We start from the raw sequence: 26,083 nt of genomic DNA on the forward strand, positions 1-26,083 counted from the left end.
GATGACTTCTTCTGTACCCGGAAGTGATTGGTGCGTTTGGCTCTCTCCGTGTTGCGCATATGTGTTGCGCAGAATATGTGCAGATGCAGTCTGCGAGCGCATATAGTAAAAGGTAGTTTATCACATAGTTAATAATCACTCAGTTTTCCTCTTGAAATGTTATTTGGGAGTAAAATGCAGACGTGTATTGCCAATCGTTTTTTTTCCCATATCAGAGAGGACAATTTTGTAAGATTAGATTAGATTACATGTGGATGATGTGGTGGAGGGTCTTTCTTGACAAATTGGATGTTAAATTACGAAATTGTCATGGCTTCCCGGATTGTTGTTCAATAATAATAATAATAATAAATACATAACATAAGCACAAATATATTTTATTCCGTTTGTATTCAATCGTCCATCATTTATTAACATCTCAGACAGTCTGCATTTGCAATCCTTAAAACAGGAACAACAAGAATGATATAGTATTAGTGGCTAATTGGAGGATGACAAAGTATATATACACACAATCTCATCATGGGGATATCATATACAGTATTGCTACATATTTTGCCAACAAAATATGTGCCTTGGATTCCATCATGTCTGACAAACAAATCCACCATTCATTCCCTCTGTGCTTTCTACATTAACCACTTAAATCCCAGCATCCGTATTGTGGGTCAAAGCATTCTGCTGAAAATAGCAGATCGACAAGCTTATGGATCGGCTATTTTCAGCGAAAGCTTTCCCCACAGCAGAAAACTGAAAGTACACTAGCACAGAGCCCTGAGGGACAACTTAAACTTTGGGGTTTTTTTTCAACCAAGGTTCATGTTTTAGGTAAAAGATGACTGTTGCTTTCTTTCGTTTTTGCGATTTTAGCTATTTTTGACAGAAGGGACGGGGGCATTCGAACAAGTGGCAAAATGTGTTTGTTTTTGTTTTAAATACGGAAATGTCTTAATTATTAATTACTATAATCCTACTAGACCCCAGAAATTTTAATCTGGCCAAAAAAGCCCACACAGGATCTATTGAATGTGAAGGGAGGGTTCGAACCCGGGCTCCCCACAGAGTTAGTGTTGAATTATCCTTGAGCAAGACTCTGAAGTCCGAACCCCTAATTGCTCCTGATGTGCTGGTTGGTGCCTTGCATGGTCTCTGCCGCCGTTGGTGTATGAATGTGTGTGTGAATGTAATGCACAATCTATGTAAAATGCCTTGGATAAAGGCCTTATATAAATGCACCATTTTTACCAATTATCTTTTACTTTCTCTAATAACCTAAAACATGAACCTTGGTTGAAACCCCCCCCCCCCCCCCAAAGTTGTCCTTTAAGCAAACTTGGGAGCAACTAGCTGCTCAAAGTGCCACTGTTGCCGGGAGTGATGGCTGCAGGAGCGCAGGAAGAGGCCCGTCGTCTCCTCCGTCTTGGTGCCATTACCTCCCCTACCCTGGCCCCTCTCGGCCTGGGGGGCGGCTTCCTTCTTCACAGCCTCCAGACACAGCTGGGACTGCAGATGCACGAGCTGTCCACTCAGCTGGAAGGAAGGAAAGGAGGGAGGGGAAACGTTGTACTTTTACTCCACTCCAGTTATTTGAATACTTTATAGTTACTATAGTTTACTTTGTAGATTTTGAAGCTACAAAGCTTTGTAGATTTGAAGCTCACAATGCGTCGCGATGCGACGCATTGTGAGCTTGTAGATCTGCTATTTTCTAAAGATTGTTATACATTTGAAAACTTGAAATGGGACATTCTGCACAATTAGTACTATTACTTTTGATACCAAATAGGCTACCAATACTTTTGTACTTTCACTCAAGTAACATTTTTATTCAGGACTTTTACTAGTAGTTCGAGGGTGCAGTATTGATACTTTTACTTAACTAAAACAATTGAGTACTTTTTCCAAAAAGTGGAAAAGTAAGGATCTGGGTTCCAAATCGAGCCTTGTAGGTCTGTAACTCCTGTAAAGGTTTGAGAACTACTGATCTAGCAATACAATCAAATTCCACTTTGTTAAAAGTGCTGCTACAAGTTATTAAAATAATGTAAATAGTAGGCTACAGTAAAGGTGGTTGCACACTAGACACGTTGTGCAACATCAACTGAAGCCTTCAAAATATGACCTTAAATGAAACATCATCCTGTGATAAATTACGTTATCAGAATGGCATAGGCTAGCATACTTAACCAATATTACACGAGAGGGTGTTCTTTATTGTCATGAATGCACGTCTGCGGTGCTGTAGGAAGGAACTCGCCCACAGGGCGAGTTCCGAAAGGTATCGCAGAAGTGCATTAATGACGATAAAGAACACCCTCGAGTTACCCTTAACAGTTACCCTTAAAACTAAGATAATTGCCGGGAAATAATAATTTTTCAATGACAGATGTAGCCACTGCGACCACAAATGTCCCAAGAAACTATAGCTAGCCTAGCCACAGAGTCTGCGAGAGAGTCTCTGAGAGAAAAGCACGGGCTGAATTCTTTGTTTTGATTAGTATGGGAACAACTCAACAAACATCTACCATTTCTGTCAGGAAAGGTCATGAATCTGCTTTGCCAAAAACATCAACCCGGAATTTCACTCCAAGAATTATGCTTTGAGGTTATGTACGCCTTAGGGATAGAATAAGTGAGTCTGTGCAAGGTTTTAATATGGTAAAACCTTGACCCTTGTTCTTCCCCAGGCTGACCTTTACGAACTTCCATTGGAGTGCGCTGATGTTTGGCTGCGGGGCAGTGCACGGGGACAGGACCACCCTGTCTCCTCTGGCGTCCAAACACAGGATGCCCGCAGGACCCCATCTCACCTCTCCCAAGGAGTTCAGCTCACAGTGCTGCGACAACATGGTGAAAGAGATACAGTACATCTTTGGGGGTATCTCTGATTCTTTTTTTTTATCCCACGATTTTGTAACCCCATTTATTTCGCCCAGTCTCAATTATCTAATGTAATCCTTATCCTGGGCTCCACACTCCCTCCGCCAACTCTGGGGAGAGCAACGGACTTGAACTCATGCTTCCTTCATGCCTGAGTGTCCAAGTTGCTCCTTTACACCTGACAGGGGAGAGTTTCCCTGGTTGGACGTAGCGCGTGGAAGGAACACGTTATTCCAACCAGTTCCTTTCCCTTCCATCAGTCTTTATGCGTGTTTTCCATTTTCTATTCTATTCTATTCCATTTTTTTTTTTTTTTTTTTAGATATTTTTTTGCGGCTTACGCCTTTTATTGATTTTTTGAAGGGACAGACAGTAGGCTGACAGGAAACGGGAGAGAGATGGGGGGATGACATGCAGTAAAGGCCGTGTCGGGTCCGGGAGTCGAACCCGCGGCACACTGCGACTGGATTACCAGTCCGGTGCCCAGACCGTTACGCTACGGCCTGGGCCTTCTATTCCATTTTGAGCGGTGCACACCGCTCCTTCAAATGGCTATGCGTGTCCCTCCCTGTGTCTGTCCCTATGGATGCTTAGAGTGTATGGGTGTTTAGAGTAGGACCTTTGACCCCTGCATGCAGCATGCTGATTGGGGTCAGGAAGGGTCTTTACAACCCTGTGATTGGGACACATTTGAATTATTTTATTTGGTCCACACTTTAAAAGGAAAATGCATAAGGACACAAACAGTATGGGTGCAGTTATGTTACAATCACAAGCCTATGACACATGTTTGGAATCATGATACAGCATGCAAGAATGTCACTCAGCAGCGTCTCTGATAGCCATATTCGTTCACACGACGGTGCTCAGGACTAGGCTTAGTCTCATATGGTGGCATAGACAGTACAACAGGGACAGTACAACACCTCGCAAGTCCTTCTGCCTCATCCTATGGACACTCCAAGCTGTCGAGAGTTCGAAACGCTCCCACAAACGCTCCCACGCTGTGGGCATGTCCCAGGCTGGACCATCAGAGAGAACGGAGCCGTCTCACACCTCCGCCCGGTGACAACACGCGGCGTCCGCTTGCCGTAGGGAAGTTGCCGACTCACCGGGTCTCTCCCGGTGACGCTGCACCCTCCATACTCCCTAGCCGCTCTCATGGGCCTGGAAGTCCACACACCGCTGCCCCGATGGCGGACCGACACACCGCGGGGAAGTCACCGGGTCCACTGCCTCTCCTCCCGGCACCTGTTGTTCACAGGAGGGACCAACAGGCAGCGTGGCGCCGGTAGTAGACTACGTCGCTGGGTACATCTTGACGTGCTATCCTGACACACAGCCACCGCCACAGGAGTTGCAAAAGTTCCAAAAGCTGTACCCACTACATTAACGATTGTAGTTAGAACAGGTGCGGTTGTTAGATGTTAAAGAACAAGCAAAGTTGGCGTCCACCGGCGTTTCCACCGTGCCGCCATTGCTGCGCGTGCGCACACACACACACCACACACACACTAACTATAACAATAAAAGTATAGTTTCACCGCTTTGTTTGTGTGTCAAAACCATAAGCACTTTCTAACCTCCACTTGTATGCGAGTGCCATTAGTATCTTGTTATTATCCTCATCTTTGTCATGGATGGGTTACCTGGTTGCCAGTGCCGCTGCAGGGTGCTATGTTCATGCCTCCTCCCTGCAGACCCCGTCCTCGAGGGTAGTCTGCACAGTAGCTGGTGCCAACGTTGTAGAGCTGCAAACACGCAAGCACGTTAGATCAGTGGTTTTCAACCAGTGGTCCTTGAGGGGGATCCAGGTGGTCCCCAGCTAAATGATGGAGAGTTGGTAACCAAATGGACCCTTCTAGGTCTTTAACTCTTGAAAGCGTAAAAAGAAGACTGTAGAATAATTGTTATTTTGATCAACGTTTGCCTGTCATCTCTCCTAATGGTACCAACATCAATACAGCATGGAATTGTGGACAAAATCCTATCCAACCCAAAACTTTCTTAGTTTTGGGTCTGAGAGGCTAAATTACATTAAAATGGTGGTCCGTGGCTCAAATGCTGAATAAACTAGAACTGCACTCTATCTCGAGTGCCAACTTGCAGAGTGCGCAAGTTGAAATTTGAAGTTGAAATTAAATACTAAAACAACTAATAAACCTTTAAAGAAACTTATTATAATTATAACTGGCTGTCGATGGTGACCACCGAAAAGTGAACATGCATTCATGCAATGTATATGCATCAATGCATGCGTGTCTGGATGGAATGCAAATGATCTCAGATTATTTGCAGGGTCATATCTGCCGATACCGATTCTGACCGATTCCAATATTATACAGAGGACCACAATGGAAACAAGACTAGGCCCTCCTAGAGGCGTGGCCCAAAGTGTTAATAAAGTATTCAATCAATCAATAAATAGCCTACTATTTTACAAGTGTCTGTTTTCACAACTGAATGACTACTGAATGAGATGAGTGCACAAATTAAGTGTAGAAAAATGTAAAGTTTATTTTTATTTAAGATTTTACATCATATTTGATTTGGCTTTTGTTCTAGACTAGAGGTACTAGACAACTTTGATTTGTATTGAACTCATTCATACATTTCTATCTCGTTCTTTTTTGCTGGTGTGGCACTGGGGGGACACTGGGGGGAAACTGGGGGGGGGGGGCACAGTGAGGGGGAAATTGGGGGATACTGTCTGGGGAGGCACTGGGGGCACTGTCTAGGGAGGCACTGGGGCTCACTGGGGGGGCACTGTCTGGGGAGGCACTGGGGGGACACTGGGGGGACACTGGGGAGGCACTGGGGGGTCACTGTCTGGGGAGGCACTGGGGCTCACTGGGGGGGCACTGTCTGGGGAGGCACTGGGGGGACACTGGGGGGCACTGTCTGGGGAGGCACTGGGGGGTCACTGTCTGGGGAGGCACTGGGGCTCACTGGGGGGGCACTGTCTGGGGAGGCACTGGGGGGACACTGGGGGGCACTGTCTGGGGAGGCACTGGGGGGCACTGTCTGGGGGGACACTGGGGAGGAACTGGGGGGTCACTGTCTGGGGGGACACTGGGGAAGCACTGGGGGGGCACTGTCTGGAGAGGCACTGGGGGGGCACTGTCTGGAGAGGCACTGGGGGGCACGGGTGGGCACTGTCTGAGGAGGCACTGGGGGACACTGGGGGGGGGGCACTAAGGGGGCACTGTCTGGGGAGGCACTGGGGGGACACTTGGGGGCCACTGGGGGCCACTGGGGGGGGCACTGTCTGGGAGGGCACTGGGGAGACACTGGGGGGGGGGGGGGCACTGCCTGGGGGGGCACTGTTTGTGTGTGTGCGTGCGAGAGAGCGTTTACCTCTCCGGATAGTGCAGTTCTGTCCTGGGGTATGTAGAGTTCAGGGTAGACGGTAGTCAGGAACCAGTGGAAGGTACGACAGCCCAGCCTTCTCTTCAGTCTCACGCGCTCTGTGATATTGGGGCTCTCGGACTGCTCAGGGAAATAAATAATTCACTGTAGATCTCCCTATATGTATGTATACACATGTATGCGAGCGAGCACAAGCACACACACACACACACACACACACACACACACACACACACACACACACCTGCCTAATGAAGTGAGCCAGAGTGTCTCTCCTGTAGTAGATCTTGCCGTAGGAGTCCATCCAGGTGTCTGCGACGCGGATCTTGTTCTTTTGAAGCAGCTCCTGGTCGCCCAGGGGGGTGGGGGGCAGGTGGCGGTGGTGCAGGTGGGCCACCCGCGAGCAGGGCACCACCTCCATAGAGCCCCCACACAGCCACACCTAATAATTATAAATAAAGTTTATTATTATTATTAATATTATTATATCAAAGGACCAACCAAGACGAGATTGTGTGTGCTTATTATACTACAGTGGTTTATAACCAGTGGTCCGGGGACCACCAGTGGTCCTTGAGGGGGTTCCAGGTGGTCTAAAATGATGCAGCGTTGGGAACCAATTGCACCCTTATAGATCTTTAACTCTTGAGAGCGTAACATGAAAGCAATCCGTTACGGGTCCATTTCTCCATAATTTAACTCTCAAGAGTTAAATAATTGTTAAACATCTGCATTACTTAATTCACAAGAAGTCTACACAATTAGAGAATGTAGATGAATTCTTATTTTGATCAAGGTTTGCCTGTTATCTCTCCTGATGGTACCAACATCAATACAGCATGGAATTGTAGACAAAGTCTTATCCAACGACATCAAAATATTCTTTCGTTTTTGGTCTGAGAGGCTAAATCTCATCAAATGGTGGTCCGTGGCTCAAATGCAGAATAAATTCCGGGCCTTGATATGATCGAAAACCACTGTTATACTATATAAGGCACAGCTAAATTAACACTGAGGATTTGACTGAGAACTGTATTCCTCTCCCTCAATGTTAAGCACTTTGAAAGCACTTTGAGTATATTTGTATTGGTAAATGGAACAGCCTTTATCCCAAGCGCTTCAGCATTACATTCACAGTTTCACACGCCGACAGCGGAGGAAACCATGCAAGGCACCAACCTGCTCATCAGGAGCAGTTAGGGGTTAAATGTCTTGCTCAAGGACACTTTGACACTACTGTAAGAGATGACACTACAGGGAGAGATAGGGAACCTTCCGACTCCCAAGCGGCCGATCTATCTCCTACTAGCCTGAACACCATTTCATTTCGGTATATGATCCGGGAGGGAGCGGATGATATGGTTACGTCATGTTGTAGTATTGTTTTGTAGGCGCCAGACAGGAACAACAGGCGGCGGCAACTTCCTTTTCCCTCTCAATAAAAGCTACAGGCTACGAGAGCTTTTATTGAGAGGGAAAAGGAAGTTGTTGCCGCCTGTTGTTCCCATGTCTGTCGACTACAAAACAATACTACAACATGACGTAACGATATCATCCGCTCAAGCCCGGCTCATACGGACTTTTGAAACAGAGACCAGGCTTTCCTCCGAGGTGGTGGAAAGCCTGGTGAGGCGAGGTTAATCTCCTCCTGAGCCACTGCCGCCCCCAATGTAGAAGGTAAGAGGTTCAAGAACGTTATTTGTTACACAGGATCTGACACAAATCTTGACCTGATGGTCAAGATTCAATTTATCCCCTGAGCAAGCAGGCAGGCTCTATTAGCTCAATGCGTCAGCAATTGCTCAGGAAACCGGGTTCCGGGCGGAAAGTTAGTTCAGAATCATCTTTAGTCACATCACAGTACAAGTACAAAAGTGGGTGAAATTCGTTTTTTGTGCATAGTTATTACTTTTTTTCTTTTTCTTATTATATCGTGAGGTGGCCGGGCCAACGTGGCCAGCGATATGTTTTTAAGACCCCCCCCCCATATATTGAGGACATTATTCATGAACATACATGAATACAGTACATAAATACCCCTCATTTTCAGCCCGACAGCTTTCCTTTACCCTGATTGACAGTTCAATCTGCTCCGCCCCCCGTAGCAGCATGCCCGGGTCATAGGCTCCCACGCTTTGGAAGAAGTGCCTGTCAATGACCAGGACTCCACCTCCTAAGGCCGGGCTCCTATCAGAATGAGAAGAAATGCCTGTCAATGACCAGGACTCCACCTCCTAAGGCCGGGCTCCTATCAGAATGAGAAGAAGTGCCTGTCAATGACCAGGACTCCACCTCCTAAGGCCGGGCTCCTATCAGAATAAGAAGAAATGCCTGTCAATTACCAGGACTCCACCTCCTAAGGCCGGGCTCCTATCAGAATGAGATTCAAATTTCAGAATCACTTTGTTTGTCAGGAACAAAACTTTAGCGAAGGAAATTATCATAGAGGCCCACCAGGGATAGCAAAGGGACTCAAATGCCTTACTCAAGTAAAAGAAAATAATAATAATGAATAATGATTTCTAAAAAAGGTATTTAAAAAAATGTATAGACAGATAGGCATGCAGACAGAAAAATAGATCTATATAAACTGTTCTGTGACAGAAATTCTCACTCACCCCGGTGCTTGCCCGTTTTTCCTCCCGGAATTTTCACCAGTGAGGGGGATAACTTTGTAATATGCTATTGGCTGTTTGTATTCTTTTTGGAAAAATATAAAAAGATACTCCTGTGAAAAGGCTATATTATTTTACTTATATTGACCCTATAAACAATTTAGTATTATTTAGTATATGTAAGGTTTTGCCCACTCAAATGGTACCTCGACAGATAATCCCCACATATCCTACAACAACTTCTGTGAACAGACTTCACTGTAGTAGCTTTTCATAAATTATATTTGGACTTAGGCTGTCTGCTGTCATGAACGTTTATAGTTAGAGAAATTCAAAGTCCAGCCGTCTGTTGTCCAGCCTCTCCCACCCCTCACTGGGGAAAATTCTGGGAGGAAAACAGAAACGGGGTGAGTTGTCTTGTTACCGTATAAAATACTTCACATTATACTCAAGGACAATAACATGGTTATTGTTCTTTATTACTTCCCACCTCCGTGAACAATTTATAAGGTATCACATTGCATACTGTACTGTGGTTTTCAACCAGTGGTCTGGGGACCACCAGTGGTCCTTGAGGTGGTTCAAGGACTCTTGTGCACATGAGTTCAATTTAACTCTTGAGAGTGTAAAATGAAACCAAATGGACCCATATGGGCACCCTTACCGGTCCATTTGGTTTCATTTTACGCTCTCAAGAGTTAAATTATTGTTAAACATCTGCATTACTTAATTTACAAGAAGTCTACACAATTAGAGCATGTAGAAGAATTGTTATTTTGATCAACGTTTGCATCAATTGCATGTAGTCTCTCCTAACGGTATACAAACATCAACACAGCATGGAATTGTATACCAAATCTTATTCCAACAAAATATTCTTTGGTTTTGAGTCTAAGAGGGTAAATCTCATCAAATGGTGGTCCGTGGCCAAATAAATAACGGGCCTTGATATGAAAAGGGTTGAAAACAACTGCTTGGTAAGGAAAACAGGTGAAACCTTTCACTCACCGGACGGGTTTGATGGCCGAGTCTTGGTCTGTGTTTTGAGTCGGAGGGAATGATTCCCAGCGGAAGTCCAGTCTCCAGTCAAACACTCCTCTCACTGGCCACCGGGTTAAATTGTACTGGAAGGTCTGCCAGTCTATCACATCGATAACAGGGGAAACCACACGGGTCCTAGACACAAACAATCACCACAGAGAAGCATTTATACTGGCACATTTCACCCGCTGAGCTTAAATCAGAATTTGCTACTAAAAGTAACACTAAGCTTAAGTTGCTTAAATACTTTTAGCGATATGTCACTAATAGTCGGACAACGCGACCAACGCCACGTCGGACAATGGCTGACAAAGACAACAACGTCTCCGCTCCAGTAGAGCCCACTGACTCCATTATATGGCCTTGATAAGTTACCTACTGGTTGATAACACTCAAATCCATTTTTCTTTTAAAGGCATGCATTCACTTCAGGCCTCTCACGTAATGTTTGGGGTGAAGTGTCTTGCTCAGTGACACTTCGCCCTTATAGACTTGACCGAGGGTTGAACTGGCGACCTTCTGATTCACAACCATCTACGGCTGTCCAATTACATTTGTTATCCAGCTCATTATGGTTTTCTCCATGCTTCGTGCATCCCCCCCCCCCCTTATCTTTAAAGCTGATATCTGTGTGTCTGTCAGTGACTCAGAGAGAAACTATGCATCATTCTCTTCGGGTTTACACTTCGTGTTTTAATACAGCAGCCAAGTTCAACATAAACACACTATCCGTTGTTGTGGTCTGTTTTAATTTACAGACCAGATGCGATTAATTTACGCTTGTCTTTTTCTTTCTTTTCACAAGAATGACCGTGTGGAATGATGGCAAGAAAGAAAGGAAAGAAGGAAGAGGGGTTAAACGAGAAAAGAAAAAGAGACAAAGGGTCAAAAATGAAATGAGTGGTTGCACGCCTAATTACCTAATTAGAGCCACTCCACAGGCAGTTTGAGCCAAATCAGGTGAGCCCGAGGAATAAGTTCACGCACTCCTCTCCCACCTCACTAATGAATATATACACACGTCTCCCTTCTCACTGTCTGCTGTTACAGTACGTGTAAAATACTTTGATGAGGATATCTGTAAAGTTGATGTTTGTAAGGTTAAAGTGATATATTCGAATATCTTCTTGTTGAGGGAGTTGGATAATAATATACTTTATATATAGCACCTTTCATTCATACATGAATGCAGCTCAAAATGCTTTACAGGGCAGAACAAAAAAATAGCAATAAAACACAAGCAAGCAGTTAAAACAGTAAAACATAAAATAAATAAAAGCATAAAAGCATAGAAGAAAGAAAAACATGCAGCAAGTCAGTCAGAACAGAGTAGAAACACAGATATTAAAAACTCAACTAGAGCCTGGGCCGTTGGCTCAGCGGTCCGTGCACGTTGGCTGGTAATCCAGTCTGGCAGTGTCCGACTTCCCCCCCATCTCTCTCCCCATTTCCTGTCAGCCTACTGTGATTCTATCCCTCTACAAAAAAAATAAAAATTAAATAAAGGCAAAAGCCACAAAAATAAATGTTTTAAAAACCCAACTAGAAGCAAGAGGTCCGGTGAGTCTTGAGTTGAGCTTTAAAAATGTCTACAGAGGGTGCGTGTCTGAGCTGTAATGGGAGTTTATTCCCAGCAGAAAGAAAGCTGCCTCACCACATGTTTTAGTAGACTTTTATTTTTAGGCACTTCAAGCAGGCCAGCTGTGGAGGACCTGAGGGACATATCTAGGTAGGCAGTCAAGGAGGTAAGAAGGTGCAAGACCATTTAGGGCTTGGTAAAATAATTTTAAAATCAATCCTAAAAAACCACCGGGAGCCAATGATGAGGTAGAACCCAGGCAAAGACATCACCTCTCAATGGCTCATAGGATTATACTGGCCGCAGTGGGCGGGCTGTGGCTCAATGCATGAATATGTATTGGCATCCGTTTGTTTTGTCAATATTCAGGACACATTTTAAGTATAACAGCTATGTAACATTACAAACACAACGTACAATGACTCTGTTATAGACACCCTTATGACTCCGTTGCCAACCTTGAAGGGTGCGATCTCATGTATTTATGATGAGATTTGTTGTTTGCGCCCAGAGTCTTTGGATTCATTAAAGGCTCGTTGGGAGGTGGATATTGGAGAGGAGATAACTGAGGAGGTTTGGGATACAATTCTACATCGGGTACATGGGTCCTCTATTTGTGCGAGGCATGCTCTTATTCAATGTAAATTACTACACCGTGTCTACTACACCAAGGCCAGGTTGTCTAGAATATATAACGATGTGTCTCCTGAGTGTGATAGATGTCGGCAGGCTCCTGCAGACCTCATCCATACGTTCTGGCTCTGCCCTTCTCTGCACAAATATTGGACCGATATCTTCAATTCCTTATCAAAGATAGTCAGGCAAAGAGTGGAGCCCACACCTTTGGGGGCCCTGTTTGGTGTTTTTCCCTCAATACCGTCGCTCTCCAAACCAGAGAGGGATGTTTTGGCCTTTGTCACTTTGTTAGCGAGGAGACTAATTCTGACCAACTGGAAATCGCCCACTTCCCCTTCTCACACTCATTGGGTTAGGGACACCTTGTACTGTGTAAAACTGGAGAAGATTAGACACTCTTCCGATAGGTTTGGGAGGATATGGGGTCCATTCTTTCAATTCATTCAGAATTTGAATCCATCTCTGCTTGGGGATGAGTGAGGTCTGCTGGACTTTTGTTTTAAAAGTAGCTTATACTGTGATTGGATTGTATGGATTGTATTGGATTGGATTATGGATGTATCATGTACCTTTTACCGTTTATTTTTATATAGGATGTTGTGTACTGTTGATTTGTCTGTTTTTGTCTGCCTTTTATTTTTCAACTTTTACTGATCTTGTATTTAAGGTTTGTTTGTCTTGTTTTCTGTTGTCCTTTTTCTTTGGGGTGAAAATTCAATGTGTTTACTCTTTTATGTCATACTTGTGGGGTTTATTTAAGAGAGGCTGTTAATGTTAATTATTCTTTTTCAAACTCTATCTCAATAATGCTTCTGTGAAAAAAAACAATAAACAAAGTTATAAAAAAAATAAAGAAAACACAACGCACAGTGATAGGTTAGTCTGCATATTGTATACCTGTCCTGTGCCACTCTCTCCAGCAGGGGCTCCAGCCAGCCTCTGTGGCACTCGCAGTGCGAGTCCATGAACACCAGCACCTCGCCGGCAGCCCTGGCTGCACCCAGCAAGCGACACCCAGCGATGCCCAGGCGCCTGGTGCTGCGAATCAAGCGCACCCCGTCCAGATGAGCCACATATTCGCTCAGCACACTCTTCAGGTGACCTGTTGTGGGCAGCACAGGGGACAGAGACAGCCAGAGCAAAAGGACAGGTGTGTTCAGTGTTGTTAAAGGACCACTTCACCACTTTTCAACCTATCTTCATATAATAGGTCCTCACTATATAATCATGATAAAATGGCACGATTGTTTTCTACTCAGTCTGTGTCTCATAGAAGGGCTGTGGGCAGTTTAGAAACTGCCTTCCAGTGACATCATCATTAGGCAGATTTTTTTTTTAAACAAGATTTTTTGTCAAAAATGTTTAGATTTTCATTATTGTGAGAACGATGGCTTCCATATTCGCATTGCAACTTTTCAGAACTAGAAAGCCTGCAGGTTCTATTAGCTTGTATTCCCCATCGATGATGTCACTGGAAGACGGTTTCTGAACTGCCCACAGCCCTCCTATGAGACACAGACCGAGTAGAAAGAAATTGCATGATTTTTTATATTCTATATTCTTTTATATTCTATTATATGAAGATAGGTTGAAAAGTGGTGAAGTGGTCCTTTAATTTGTATTGATAACGAGTACCTTATCGATCAGGCTTGTCGAGCCGGGTTCTTATCGAGCCAACTATTGAGCATTTTCTATTATTTTGTGGAAAGACGAGAGACAATAAATTCTGAACAGAACCGGTATCTTTTACTAGGGCCTTCAAATACAGAACAGATGGAAGGCAATTGACCTTTTTACCAATAAAATAATATTAAAGAAACTGTTAACTGGTTAATAATATGTGTACCGTCACTTTAAAAGCTTAATTTTGTTTACCTGGACAGCGCTGGTTGGCAGGTATCAATACACTTTTAGACCGACATGTTTGTGCCAGCGTGGATGATTACATTTATTTCTTGATCGCCTCTTGTCTACATTGTTTAAACATGATGTCATGGGCCAAATATTACCTAAGAACGAAGCAAAAACTAAAAGTAGACATCACCTAACTGGGTGGGTAGGTAATCTCGCCTCCCCAGGCTTTCCACCTCGGAGGAAAGCCTGATCTCTGTTCCAAAAGTGCAGTGTGAACCGGTCTGGAACGGATGATATCGTTACGTCATGTTGTATAATATTGTTTTGTAGTCATCAGGCTGGAACAATCAAACGGAACTTCCTTTTCCCTCAAACCGGAAGAATAACAATAAAAGCTCTCGTAGCCTGTAGCTTTTATTGAGAAAAATCGGTTTGAGGGAAAAGGAAGTTCCGGGAGATTGATGACTACAAAACAATACTACAACATGACGTAGTGATATCCCGACCAGTTCATGAATCAGAAATGGAATGGTGCCCAGGCTAGTGGGTGGGTGGGTGGATGGATCGATGGATGAGTGGATGGATGGATGGATGGGTATAGGAACTAAAAAACATCGCTAGGATGCAACTGGGACGTATCCTCAGTGATGTATCCAGATTCCCAGCACCAGACACTTCATTCGGGAGCGGTGGACTCCGGAGGCTCATTTGAAAAAAAAATTATATATATATATAACTCACAGCACGGCATGTGCACACATAGACATCAAAGGGGGTCGTCAGCCCCTGCCTGCCCTTTTACCCGTCTGTAAAACAACTGCCTTCTCCAGACTATGAATGCAGCACTTTACTAATGCCAAATGCCCTCCTCTCCTTTCCATGCCATACACGAGAATTGCTTTCTTTTCTGAACTCTCCTGATCTCTCCTGAACGCAGCATTTCATGCCGAAATAATTTGTTTATAGAAATCCATGTCATCACCACATCTCCAGTATAGTGCAGCGGAGTCTGCGCCCTGCATGTAAAATAGCCGATCTACAAGCTCTCAACGCATCGCAAGGCGACGTGTTGAGAGCTTGTAGATCGGCTATTTTCTCTGTGTAACACTCTCTGCACGTCCCTGGCTCACCGTGCTGGCTGAGGTCGTCCACTAGCAGGACCTCGTGCAGGTACTGGCGGGGCACAGTGTCCAGGACGCTGTGCACGGTGCGCAGCAGCGTGGACCAGGCCTCGTCGTGGAAACAGATTACCACGCTGGCAGAGGGGAGAGACTCGCTGTACTGCTCCCCCAGACACCTGTATTTACGTGGTGGTGGTGGGGAGGAAAAAGCACTCAAATGATTTGACCTGAGATCAGATTCTAAAAAACGTCTTCTACATCCTGACAGTTTTCTGAAAAAGCTATGTATGTATGTCGTTCTTCGATTTTTCTAAAATAGCAGACCTACAAGTTCATAGCGCGCCACTCGGTGGCGCGCTATGAGCTTGTAGATCTGCTATTTTTCAATAGCTAAAGCATAACATAACACCAAAAGGGGTTCCCACCCAAAAAGGGTTAAAGCGACACTTCACCGTTTTTTGCAAAAACGTATATGTTAATGACGTTTAGAAGATTTTTGAACACTTTCCTGGGGTCTTTATGTCCCCCCCAGGAAAGTTTTCGAAATATTCTAAATGTCATTAACATTTTGTGTTATTGCTTTAAGTAAAATGATCAATACTGCAATATAGAAATACTTTAAGTAAAAAGTCTGGAAATCAAAACTTGAGTAAAAGTACAAAAGTATTGGCATCAAAATGTACTTCAGGAGCTCCAAAAGTAAAATTAATCATTATGCAGAAATGTCCCCACTCCCATTTCAAGTTTTCAAATGTGTATAAAATCTATTGTGCATGCGCTTTAGAGCAGCTATTTTCAAATGGCCAAAGTATATCTATAGGACTGAAATGTATGTATTATTCTAGTCTATGTTTTGTAATAATAATCCAAATCTACAAAGTAAATAGTAACTAAAGTTTTCAAATAAATGTAGTGGAGTAAAAGTACAATAATTGTCTCCGAGACGTAGTGGAGTAGAAGTCATTGGAAATTGGAATTAGGTAGGCTATACTGAAGTAAGGTATATAGACTACAAATAACTCAAAATTGTACTTAAGTAAACAGTATTGTTAGTATTGTTACTACTTAGAACACTTTTCACCTCTGCATAAGTGAAACAATAAATAAGCTTAGCTACACACGGTGCAAGGGGAGAGGAGAGGAGTTAACCTGTGTTTACAATCAAATCAATGCAAAGTGCAGTCTGTCCTTCGTCGTGCGCGCTTGCACAGGGCGGTCACACTGGTCACTGTGGTCAGGTCACTTACGCGGGATGGCGTGCTTCGGGCAGCCCACGGTGCAACGAAATCCCCTCGCTAATCACCTCGTTGAAACCGTATTTCTGAACCGCGGCCAGCTCCATCATGTCCTCCTCCTCCAAACCTGCTTCCTGCGCCCGTATTAGCCGAACCGCCTTCCCCATAGCGCCGCGCGTCAACGGTGTTGTTGGCGCGGTGGTGGTGGTGTCCTTATTTGGCCCCGGCATAAGCATCTTGTAACTCCCTTTCCTCTGCGGTGGTGGTGGTGGCGGTGGAACCGGCGGGTTCTTGCTGCCCTGCTGCTGCGCCGACGCCGCCGGCACGAATAAAAGTTGGTCCTCTCGGAGAGAAGTGAGGGGCGAGAGGAGCCCCGTGCGGACCTTCGACGCCGCTGGATCCCGGGAGTCCACGATGACCTCGAGGTCCGGCGGCTCGGGGATCCGTTGGTTGTGTGGACGGTCGCCGCCGCCGGGATAAAGGCTCGGGGCTCTCTGGCGATGCGGATGATGCTGGTGACTATTCTGGTCCCGATAGACGAGCTCGGAGGAGAGGCCGAGGGCAGCCAGGGCGATGGCGAGCAGCAGCAGCCAGAGGAAGCAGCACACGCGTCGCCGGGGAGCTCTCACTCTGCCCCGCAGTAGCCCCATAACTGGGGAGGAATGGATGGGAGTGAGGCAGGAGAGAGAGAGAGAGAGAGAGAGAGAGAGAGAGAGAGAGAGTTAGTGGGGCTGCTGCTGGGGCACCATGTTACTCCGGACCGCTGACCTGTCCATTTCTTTCACTGATATCGACGGCATTGTGTGAAGAGATTATCCTATAAACTGAGGATTTAGCCCACCCAAGCGTCCATTTATTAACCGTTTGAGAGCATTCCATAACGCGTGATAGAAGCCGCTGTTGTGGTTTGAACTGAACTGAAGACACCCTCATCTTGGTGTTTAATGACAGAGGTGCACCTCCACCACCAGCCAGGTCTCTCTCATCCGGAGCGCCTCCTCGCGGTCCTAAAGACTCGGCAGGGTACTTTGATGTAAGGCAGCACCTGATGTCCAGCAACAAGTTCCTGTGTGTAGAGTCGACTATATAGTTCAGTGGTTTTCAACCAGTGGTCCTTGAGGGGGTTCCAGGTGGTCCCCAGCTAATTAAATGATGGAGAGTTGGTAACCGAATGGACCCTTAGATCTTTAACTCTTGAGAGCGTAACATGAAACCAAATGGACCCGTTTCATTTTATGCTCTCAAGAGTTAAATTGTTGTTAAACATCATCTGCATTACTTAATTTACAAGAAGTCTATACACAATTAGAGAATGTAGATTGTCAATGTAGTATTTTGTTCAATGTTTGCCTGTTTATATCTCTCCTAATGGTAGGCTATACCAATCAATACGGAATGGATGGAATTGTGGACAAAATCTTACCCAACGAGAACAAAATATTATTTAGTTTTGTGTCTGATATAGGCTAAATGTAGCCTAATCAATTGGTGGTCCGTGGCTCAAATGCAGAATAAATAATGGGCCTTAATATGAAAAGGGTTGAAATGAAAACAACTGCTTTTTAGTTCATTATGTTAAATTCCTGTTCATAAAAAATATCCTTCCCTTGAGTCATCATATATCCATTAATCTCACCAAGCAAGCATAATTTAAGCTACCGTACATTTAATTTCTTAGGTTCTGTTCCAGAGCCGAAGAGTTTGATCAATCCTCAAGGGGGATGAGCAGATTCAATGAACAGAATCTGTTCATTGTATTTGTATTGAGAGAGTTGAGTTGATCTCCTACTAGTGGCGCGTCATATCCAAGATGCTCTCTCTGGCCAGCTGGCGGCGGGCCTCGACGGTCCCATGACCGTCTGTTTGGGCCGCTGAAAGCCTCGCTGTTACAGCGACATGTGTAACCTATTAAATTCCGTCACCCCAGAGGTCGCAAGTAACAATACAGAACGTTTTCTTTGCAGGTGACATGTATGATATGTTACTGTAGGAAATGTAACATTTATTGATTTAAGTATTTATTAACATAAACAGTAGGGCTATTTCATTTCAAGCAAAAAGGAAGTCATCATAAAAGGACTGACTTCTTCATGCTTGATAATGATTTAAAAAAATGGCCCATGCATTTCCCATGCATTTATTTGATCCTCGCTTGCGGTAATGACTTTAATTTGACAGAATGTCGTCAGTCACGCAATTCGATAGATCGCACATTTCGGAGTAACACCAGCGGCCGCAACAGCAGCAGCCACGACCTCGTACCGAGAGAGAGTTGGCAGCCTCCGCTGTTGTTTGCCTCTAAATGGAGCATAGACTGGGAATGGAGACAGGGAACTGGACTCCAAGCAGCCAGTTTGAACACAGAATAAAACGTTTTCTTTTCAAAGTATTTTTATTTTCGTTTTGTAACAGTGTATGGGTGTCAGCCTGACACCCATACACTGTTACAAAATCTGCGGAATCTGACCTGATTCATATAAAAAGATCGTGGGCAGAAAAGACTAATGTTATTGTGCAAAACATGCCCCTTCAAGACAAAAGAAAAGAAAAACTACACCTAAGTGTTGATTTTGACAGCAAATTTTAGTAGTCTCTTGAATAGTTTTCTTTTCGTTTTTGTAATTTTTTGTCACCCAGAAAGTTTTAGTGTTAGTCTAGTTTAGTGTTAGACTAGTTTTAGTCAACTAAATCTGCAGTTGATTTGATGCCTATAATGACTGATTTTACACTTGCTGAAAATAGCCGATCTACAAGCTCACACAGCATCCGCAGCGATGTGTTGTGAGCTTGTAGATCTGCTATTTTCAGCATGCAAATACGTGTAAATGTCTTATAGGCTACTGGATCTCTTGTCCACTAAGTCCCTTCCTTTTTAGTCTAGTTGTTATGTGTTGACGAAATTGTCAATATATTTAATCTTATAGCTTTTAGTCATCATAGCTTAGTTTCCATTTAGTTTTCATCAGTGAAAAAAAAGGTAGTCGACAGATGTTTTCGTCGTAGTTTTAGTCGACAAAATCAACACTGTGAGTTAGTGCTATTTCCATCGAGTTTGGGGGAAATTAAGTGCCAACATTATGGGTCAGCGGGATCCGTTGTAATGACTTCGGGTCAGTGTTGACTTAAGCTGTGAAAGGCCATTGCTGGCTACCACCGCCTGCTACTTTTGGCAGCACTGCATGGCTTTGAAGCCAATTTGGCTGCATTGAGAGAGACCCCCTGTTTTGTTTTGGTGTCTGTGATTACCTACCTTGAATGAGGAGGAGGTGGGGTTAGGCTGGGGCTCCATGTGTGTGTGCGCGTGTGCGTGCGTGTGTGTGTGTGTACATGTGTGTGTGTGTGTGTGTGTGTGTGTGTGTGCGTGCGCGTGCGTGCCATTCTCTTTGCACGAGATGACAGGGCAGATCAAACAGTGGCTTTTGATGGCACTGATTACAGTATACAGGGGGCGGAGACACCTGGAGCGAGAGAGAGATTGAAGTTGAAAGACTAGAGAAGAGCATGAAGACAGGAAGGGTGTGTGTGTGTGTGTGTGTGTGTGTGTGTGTGTGTGTGTGTGTGTGTGTGAGAGAGAGAGAGAAATATACTAATAGATATGGGAATTTGGGAAAGTAAATATAATTATTATTAGGGATGTCCCGATCACGTTCTTTTGCTCCCGATCCGCTTCCCATCATTTTGATTTTGAGAATATGCCGATACCGATTTGTCCCCCGATCCGATATTTCCGATCTTTCCCTCCCCGATTACGATATTTTGAAAATAACCCCATCGGCCCCCGATTTCCAATCACGTGATCCGATCGGGACAAATATATACTATTTAAATATATAACAACCAAAAAAACAACAACATGGGTACACTACACTAAATGGAACCAACCAACTCAAAGAACTGTGAAAAAGTGATAAGGACATATATAATAGGACCACAATTATAGCCTACCTTTGTACATATGGTGTGTTCATATTTGTTGATGACATTATTTTACGCTATATGTTGATTAATTGAATGAATACATATAGGGCCACAATGGAAACAACAAGTTTACTTTTCCGACTAATAAAGTATTCAATCAATCAATCAATCAATCAATCAATCAAGAAAGAAGATGGGAAGAACTGGAAAAAAGAGGATGCCATGGATGGCGTGAACAAAAACAAAACAACAAGCATAATAACAGAGGGGCACGGGAAGCCTTTAGCACGAGGGAACACACACACACGCACACGCACCTCCATCCCTCTCCACAAACACACTATAGTCTAAAACAATACACATAAACACTTAACCCATTTTGGGGCGGGTAACCCCTTTTGGTGTTAGCACTATGTCATGCTTTAGCTATTGAAAAATAGCAGATCTACAAGCTCATAGCGCGCCACGAGTGGCGCGCTACGAGCTTGTAGGTCTGCTATTTTTGAAAAATAGAAGACATTTTTAGAATCTGATCTCAGGTCAGAATGGGTTAATAAGGGAACACACAGTCCGGGAATTTTAATGTTACAGGGCACATGTTTCGAGTACGACAAGTTGGCCAACATGTATTTCCAGCCCTGACTGCGCACACACACACACACACAGTGAACACTCCCATATGGCCTGTCCTCTGGGCCAAAACACATTGAATTGAAATTTCCACTGCCAGCACATTTCCAGACTACCACACGCACGCACGCACGTGCGCACACGCACACACAGTCCGGGGTCCCGGGCCAACACACATACTGTATACGCACACACTCACACAATCACAGCAGGACCACGGTGCAGTCCCACGCATCCTCAGGAATGTGTGCCTGCATTCCTCACTCTTGTGGAGGCCAACGCTGGAAATGAGAACAAGTAGCCTATACTTGACAATGCATGCATGGATCCTGTACTCACATATATAAATAATATGCATACCTAATAACATACACTATATTGCATGCGTGCATACAGTATATTATGCATACAATATGAATGCACATACACAGAATAACACAACTGCACATTCTACGGCACTCTCACACACGCACATGTGCGCACACGCCACACGCTTGTTCAACCAAAGAACCAAAGAATATGATTTTTTGGGCAGGATCTCCTCCTCGTCGATCTGTACTCTGTAATGCACTGAGGTATCAGAACCGAGATACAGTTGATGAACTTAACACAGGTGTTGTGATATGATCTGATTGATTGCCCATTGGCTGTGTACTTGTACTTGTACGTGAATACAATGTACTTGGATATGTATTGTGTAGCCTACTACTGTAATCATACTTTATAGTTACTGGAGACATCGCAGAAAGCAAGGTCAACTTGCTGCAGCTAGCCGATTGTTATATGTCTCAGTTAGTCACGTCATTAGGACATTAGGATCCAACAGCTATATATGTCCTGTATGTATAATAAGATCTTGTGAACCTCTTAGAGTGATACTGCCTCGTGTCGCGTTATTGTTCTCCCGGGCCCGTCCGTCCGTCCGTCCGCCCGCTGCCGGACCAAGGAATACTTCAACCGGATCGTCACACACCACCCTGCCGGCACAGTGGGCACACACACCTGTCTGTCAAACCAGTTGAGGGTCCAGTACTTAGAGTATTACAACAACAGGCATGTAACATTTTAAGTCAGGGGTCCTTTTTGTTATGTAACCGTGTGTTAACAACTAAGCTGTTTTGTAACTGTGAAGATGATCAAATAAACTAAACTAAACTAAGTCAGGGGTGAAACAACTGCTTAAATCAGGCTTAAATAAAACTTTCGTCCAGTCAACCCCCGTCCGTATGTGCAGTACTGCTTCCGTAAGATTGCATTGCGAAAACATGGTGGCTGACAAACAAACCGCTTTGTAAGGTTGTTTCACCACTGACTTAAAATTTGACGTGCCTGTGTTAAGTTTATCATCTTGTAGCTCGGTTCTGATAACAACCTTTAGGAAACTATATACTGCGAAAAGGGTCTTCGTCACTGTTTGTGGACGGCTCGACCCCATTTTGACCTGTGCAGGGATATATCCTGCCACGGAAACCTCATCACGGAGCTAAAGCGTAGATATTGAGGTTCCAAACGGAGCTAGAGCTCTCAATGTCATTTTGAATGCAGTAGACTGTAGGACTCGTGCCATGGACAATGGACATGGTACTCAAACACCTCAAAGGCACCAAATCAAAACGACAGATATGTCAGACTACTACTAGACCTCACACAGCAGCTAGCATGCGTCGGCAAAACCCGTCATAAACCCTGCTCATTATTTGTTTTTGACCGTGCACCCCCTGTTACCTCCTGACATAGATGATGTGAACACCATAAAACCGACATTACCCTTTTCATGTCACGCACCCCCTTGAGGGCGTTCGCGCACCACAGTTTGGGAACTCCTGTGCTAGCTATACTGTAGGCCTGGGTGGGATGGCTCAGGGTTAGCCTCGTGTTGCGAACATGCAATGGGCCTTAAAGATACTAACTCAAGGGACCACCAGTGCCCTTGTATGTACCTCGCTGTCTAACTAACTACGGTACTTCAAAAGAGTGAGTAAGGCCCACACACGGACGGGCACAACAACGCCGAAGGTAACTGTTACTCCACTGATCTCATTCCACCCAGATTCGGCACAAACATGCAATAAGTGCACCAATGGTGGATGCGCAATCTTGGAAAGCTGTACAACAAGTGCTTCAGGATACAGTTCACGGGTACAGGAAGCATCGCCTTCTCCATATATGGCACTTTATGCTCTTCTCTCTCTACCTTTTTAACTGCAATATGAACCTGCACAACCAAGTCTTTCACCCACCTTACTTGTAATGTGATGTGACAATAAAGATTGATTCTGATTCTTCTGGCGACTGCCAATTATTGCAGACGCACGCACGCACGCACGCTCGCACACGCACGCACACACGCACACACACGCACACACGCACACACGCACACACACACACACACACACACACACACACACACACACACACACACACAGTTTTCTGTAAATGTGTGCACAGAGACAAAGGGGAGGGAGTATACAACAGTGGTGTAGACATTGTAGACTAGTATACTTATAAGTACACTTTTTAGGTATTTTTTTACTTTACTTGAGTGTTTCTAATTTCCAGTAGGCCTACTTTTACTTCTACGACTACTCCGTACTACTCCACTACATCTCAGAGACAGATATTGTACTTTTACTCCACTGCAATTATTTGGAAACTTTAGTTTTAATAGTTACTTTGAAGATTTTGATTTTTATTACAAACCATATACCACTTCTTCCCTATTTGAAAACTTGAAATAGGACATTCTGCATAACGAGTACTTTCTACTCTTGTACATTTTGATACCAATACTTTTACTCAAGTAATCTTTCGATTACTTTGACTTGTTATGGAGTAGTTCTACATTGCCGCAGCAGGCCCTGTTGATACTTTTAAGAAAACACGTGAGTACTTTTTCCATCACCGGACGGCCCGGGATGAGAGAACAGACAGAGACAAAGTGAAAGAGAGAGAGAGACTGCTCTCTACTGGACGTAGCTTAGTAGTGTTTACATTTTCTCTGTCTCGCTAATACAAGACACATTATGTATACTTTAGTTTAGCCTACTGTACCAGTGGCGTGCACAGATAGACACTAGGGGGTGCTAGAGCACCCCCTGCCCTTTTGGCAATGTGCTTAAAAAAAAAAAAAGAAAGTTTTATTTTTTTTCTTAATTTGTAGTGTAGTGACATTGATCAAATCTTGATTAAAAAAAAAACGCTTCTACTATATTATTTAGGCCCAGTCAGTGTCAGTGGTTCTTCGATAATTAAAAAAATAGCAGACCTACAAGCTCGTAGCGCGCCACTCGGTGGCGCGCTATGAGCTTGTAGATCTGCTATTTTTCAATAGCTAAAGCACCAAAATGGGTTCCCAACTTCCCGCCCCAAAATGCGCTGCACAAGGTGCCCTTTTTTCCCACTTGAGCACCTGCCCCTCTAAATGTCTGTGCACGCCACTGGCCTACTGTACTGTACTGCATGTGCCACTGAACGGATATCATGTGACCTATAGCCGTGGTCACTCAGTCAGTCAAGAGTCAAAGTCAGCCAAGTCAGTCAGTCAGTCAGTCAGTCAGTCAGTCAGTCAGTCAGTCAGTTGCATGCCTTGACTTGCGTTGCTCGTTAGGTTAATTGGCTTTATCAAATCACACACATCATGAGATTCTTTCATAATAAGGAAACGCTGTGTAGCTCTGTGCACGTAAACTCTCACAAATAAACCAGTCCATCTATGCATATATACATGATTGCCATATATAAACAATAAAGAAATGATAGATAAATAAATAATACATGCAGCACTATATTTAACGAAATCACTATCTCAAGTATAGCCTTGATTGGAAAAGAGTTCAATAAAAAATAAAAACGTTAAATTAAATAAAAGCGTTTTTAAGGAGCACGCAGATATTTGAAGCATTTAAAGGTGTTCATAGATATACTTAGCCTATATTCTCCTATTAAGGGTTAGTATTGTGCTTATAGTTTACAAATGTGTTGTGTTTTAATTGTGTTCCTCAATCTCAATCAATTGTTATCAGTCATGGAATTACTAAGCAATAAATGGATGGGTCTACATTTACATTCATTTTGTGGATATTGGTATTTTTGGGAAGATGTTGTGAGGTGATTGAATGGACTTCAAGGTTATATTTAGACCAGAAATGATTTCCACACGGATTACTTAAAACAACAGTTCACTTGACGTCCAAAGAGATATCTCGTTTTGAAGAACAAGATCGAAATCTGCATAGTCATTGTCATTGTTGATATTTCAAATGAGGCTACACAGCTGTGCTGCAAATGTCCAAACTCATGTACAGTAGCCGGCCTCATATCATATCACGTGTTAAGTTGCACAAAAGTCAGCATGGTGTCCTGTCCTGTTTCAACAGCTGCCCATTTTGTAATGTCCCTTAATTCCAGGACGGATTGTTGGCTAAAACACTAAGGCAATAAGTAATTAGCAGGATTGATCTGCATGGTTCATAATTCTCAATTAGATTTGATGGCACATATAAAACCATAAAATGTCAAACCGCGAGGCTAAAGATTTATTGCAAGTCTATGCTATAATTGTTTCGGCCAAATAACTTTATCCAGAACGAAACTTATTCTGTATCAATTAAAATCAAGGTTTTAATTCGAGTAGGTATATTTCTGAGTGAAATGAATGACAGGCTAGCCAATTCCCTTTGAATTGAATAAATTCAATTACACGGCTATGTTTATTGAAAAGAGAATGGTCAAAATTAATTGGTTGAAAGTTTCTGCAATACAAAAAAATCAGAGAAATATTGCTTTAGGTCCCTGCCCTTGGCATTGAGCTCTTGACTTGTACGTTGGTTGATGTATTTCATTGTTTGATTTCAAATACAATATAGATTGCTTGCATGTATATATTTTAGACCTAGGCTGTATCCTATTAGGACGTCGCAATTAGGCTATAAGTCACATGATTTCCACCGAAAAATAGGGACTCATTAAACCCAAACTCAGACATTTCTTTGTTCAATGCGTTTGAGACTAAAAGCGCTATTAAGTAAAAAGATATAGGCCTGCGCCATGGAACGGACAGTGAATCACGCTGTGTGTGTGTGTGTGTGTGTGTGTGTGTGTGTGTGTGTGTGTGTGTGTGTGTGTGTGTGTGTGTGTGTGTGGGTACCTTTAGTATAGAAGCTAATGAGGGATGAGTTGCATCTCGTTAGAAACATCACATGCTCA

At 43.8% G+C, this 26,083-nt stretch overlaps 1 protein-coding gene across 4 annotated transcripts; it reads right to left on the reverse strand.

Annotated features, from left to right (window-relative positions):
* Nucleotides 1-361: 361 nt before the first annotated feature.
* LOC310859747 (polypeptide N-acetylgalactosaminyltransferase 15-like) lies at nucleotides 362-16,991 on the reverse strand. Of its 4 annotated transcripts, none has more exons than XM_083766447.1 (10): nucleotides 16,343-16,991; nucleotides 15,105-15,271; nucleotides 13,018-13,222; nucleotides 9,873-10,040; nucleotides 8,319-8,436; nucleotides 6,494-6,691; nucleotides 6,238-6,369; nucleotides 4,530-4,631; nucleotides 2,694-2,837; nucleotides 362-1,530 (listed from the first exon to the last, which is right to left on the reverse strand). In XM_083766447.1, exons 1-10 carry the CDS (start codon nucleotides 16,978-16,980, stop codon nucleotides 1,324-1,326), a joined length of 2,079 nt encoding a protein of 692 aa, XP_083622573.1. In that variant the 5' UTR covers nucleotides 16,981-16,991; the 3' UTR covers nucleotides 362-1,323. The 4 variants fall into 4 exon arrangements, with proteins under 4 accessions (XP_083622573.1, XP_083622574.1, XP_083622575.1 ...); XM_083766448.1 differs by having other exon boundaries at nucleotides 2,666-2,837; XM_083766450.1 differs by having other exon boundaries at nucleotides 1,498-1,530; nucleotides 2,704-2,837.
* Between the last annotated feature and the right edge of the window lie 9,092 nt (nucleotides 16,992-26,083).

This window comes from Protomyctophum parallelum (assembly GCF_964188405.1).
Source record: "Protomyctophum parallelum genome assembly, chromosome: 1".
NCBI lineage: Eukaryota > Metazoa > Chordata > Actinopteri > Myctophiformes > Myctophidae > Protomyctophum > Protomyctophum parallelum.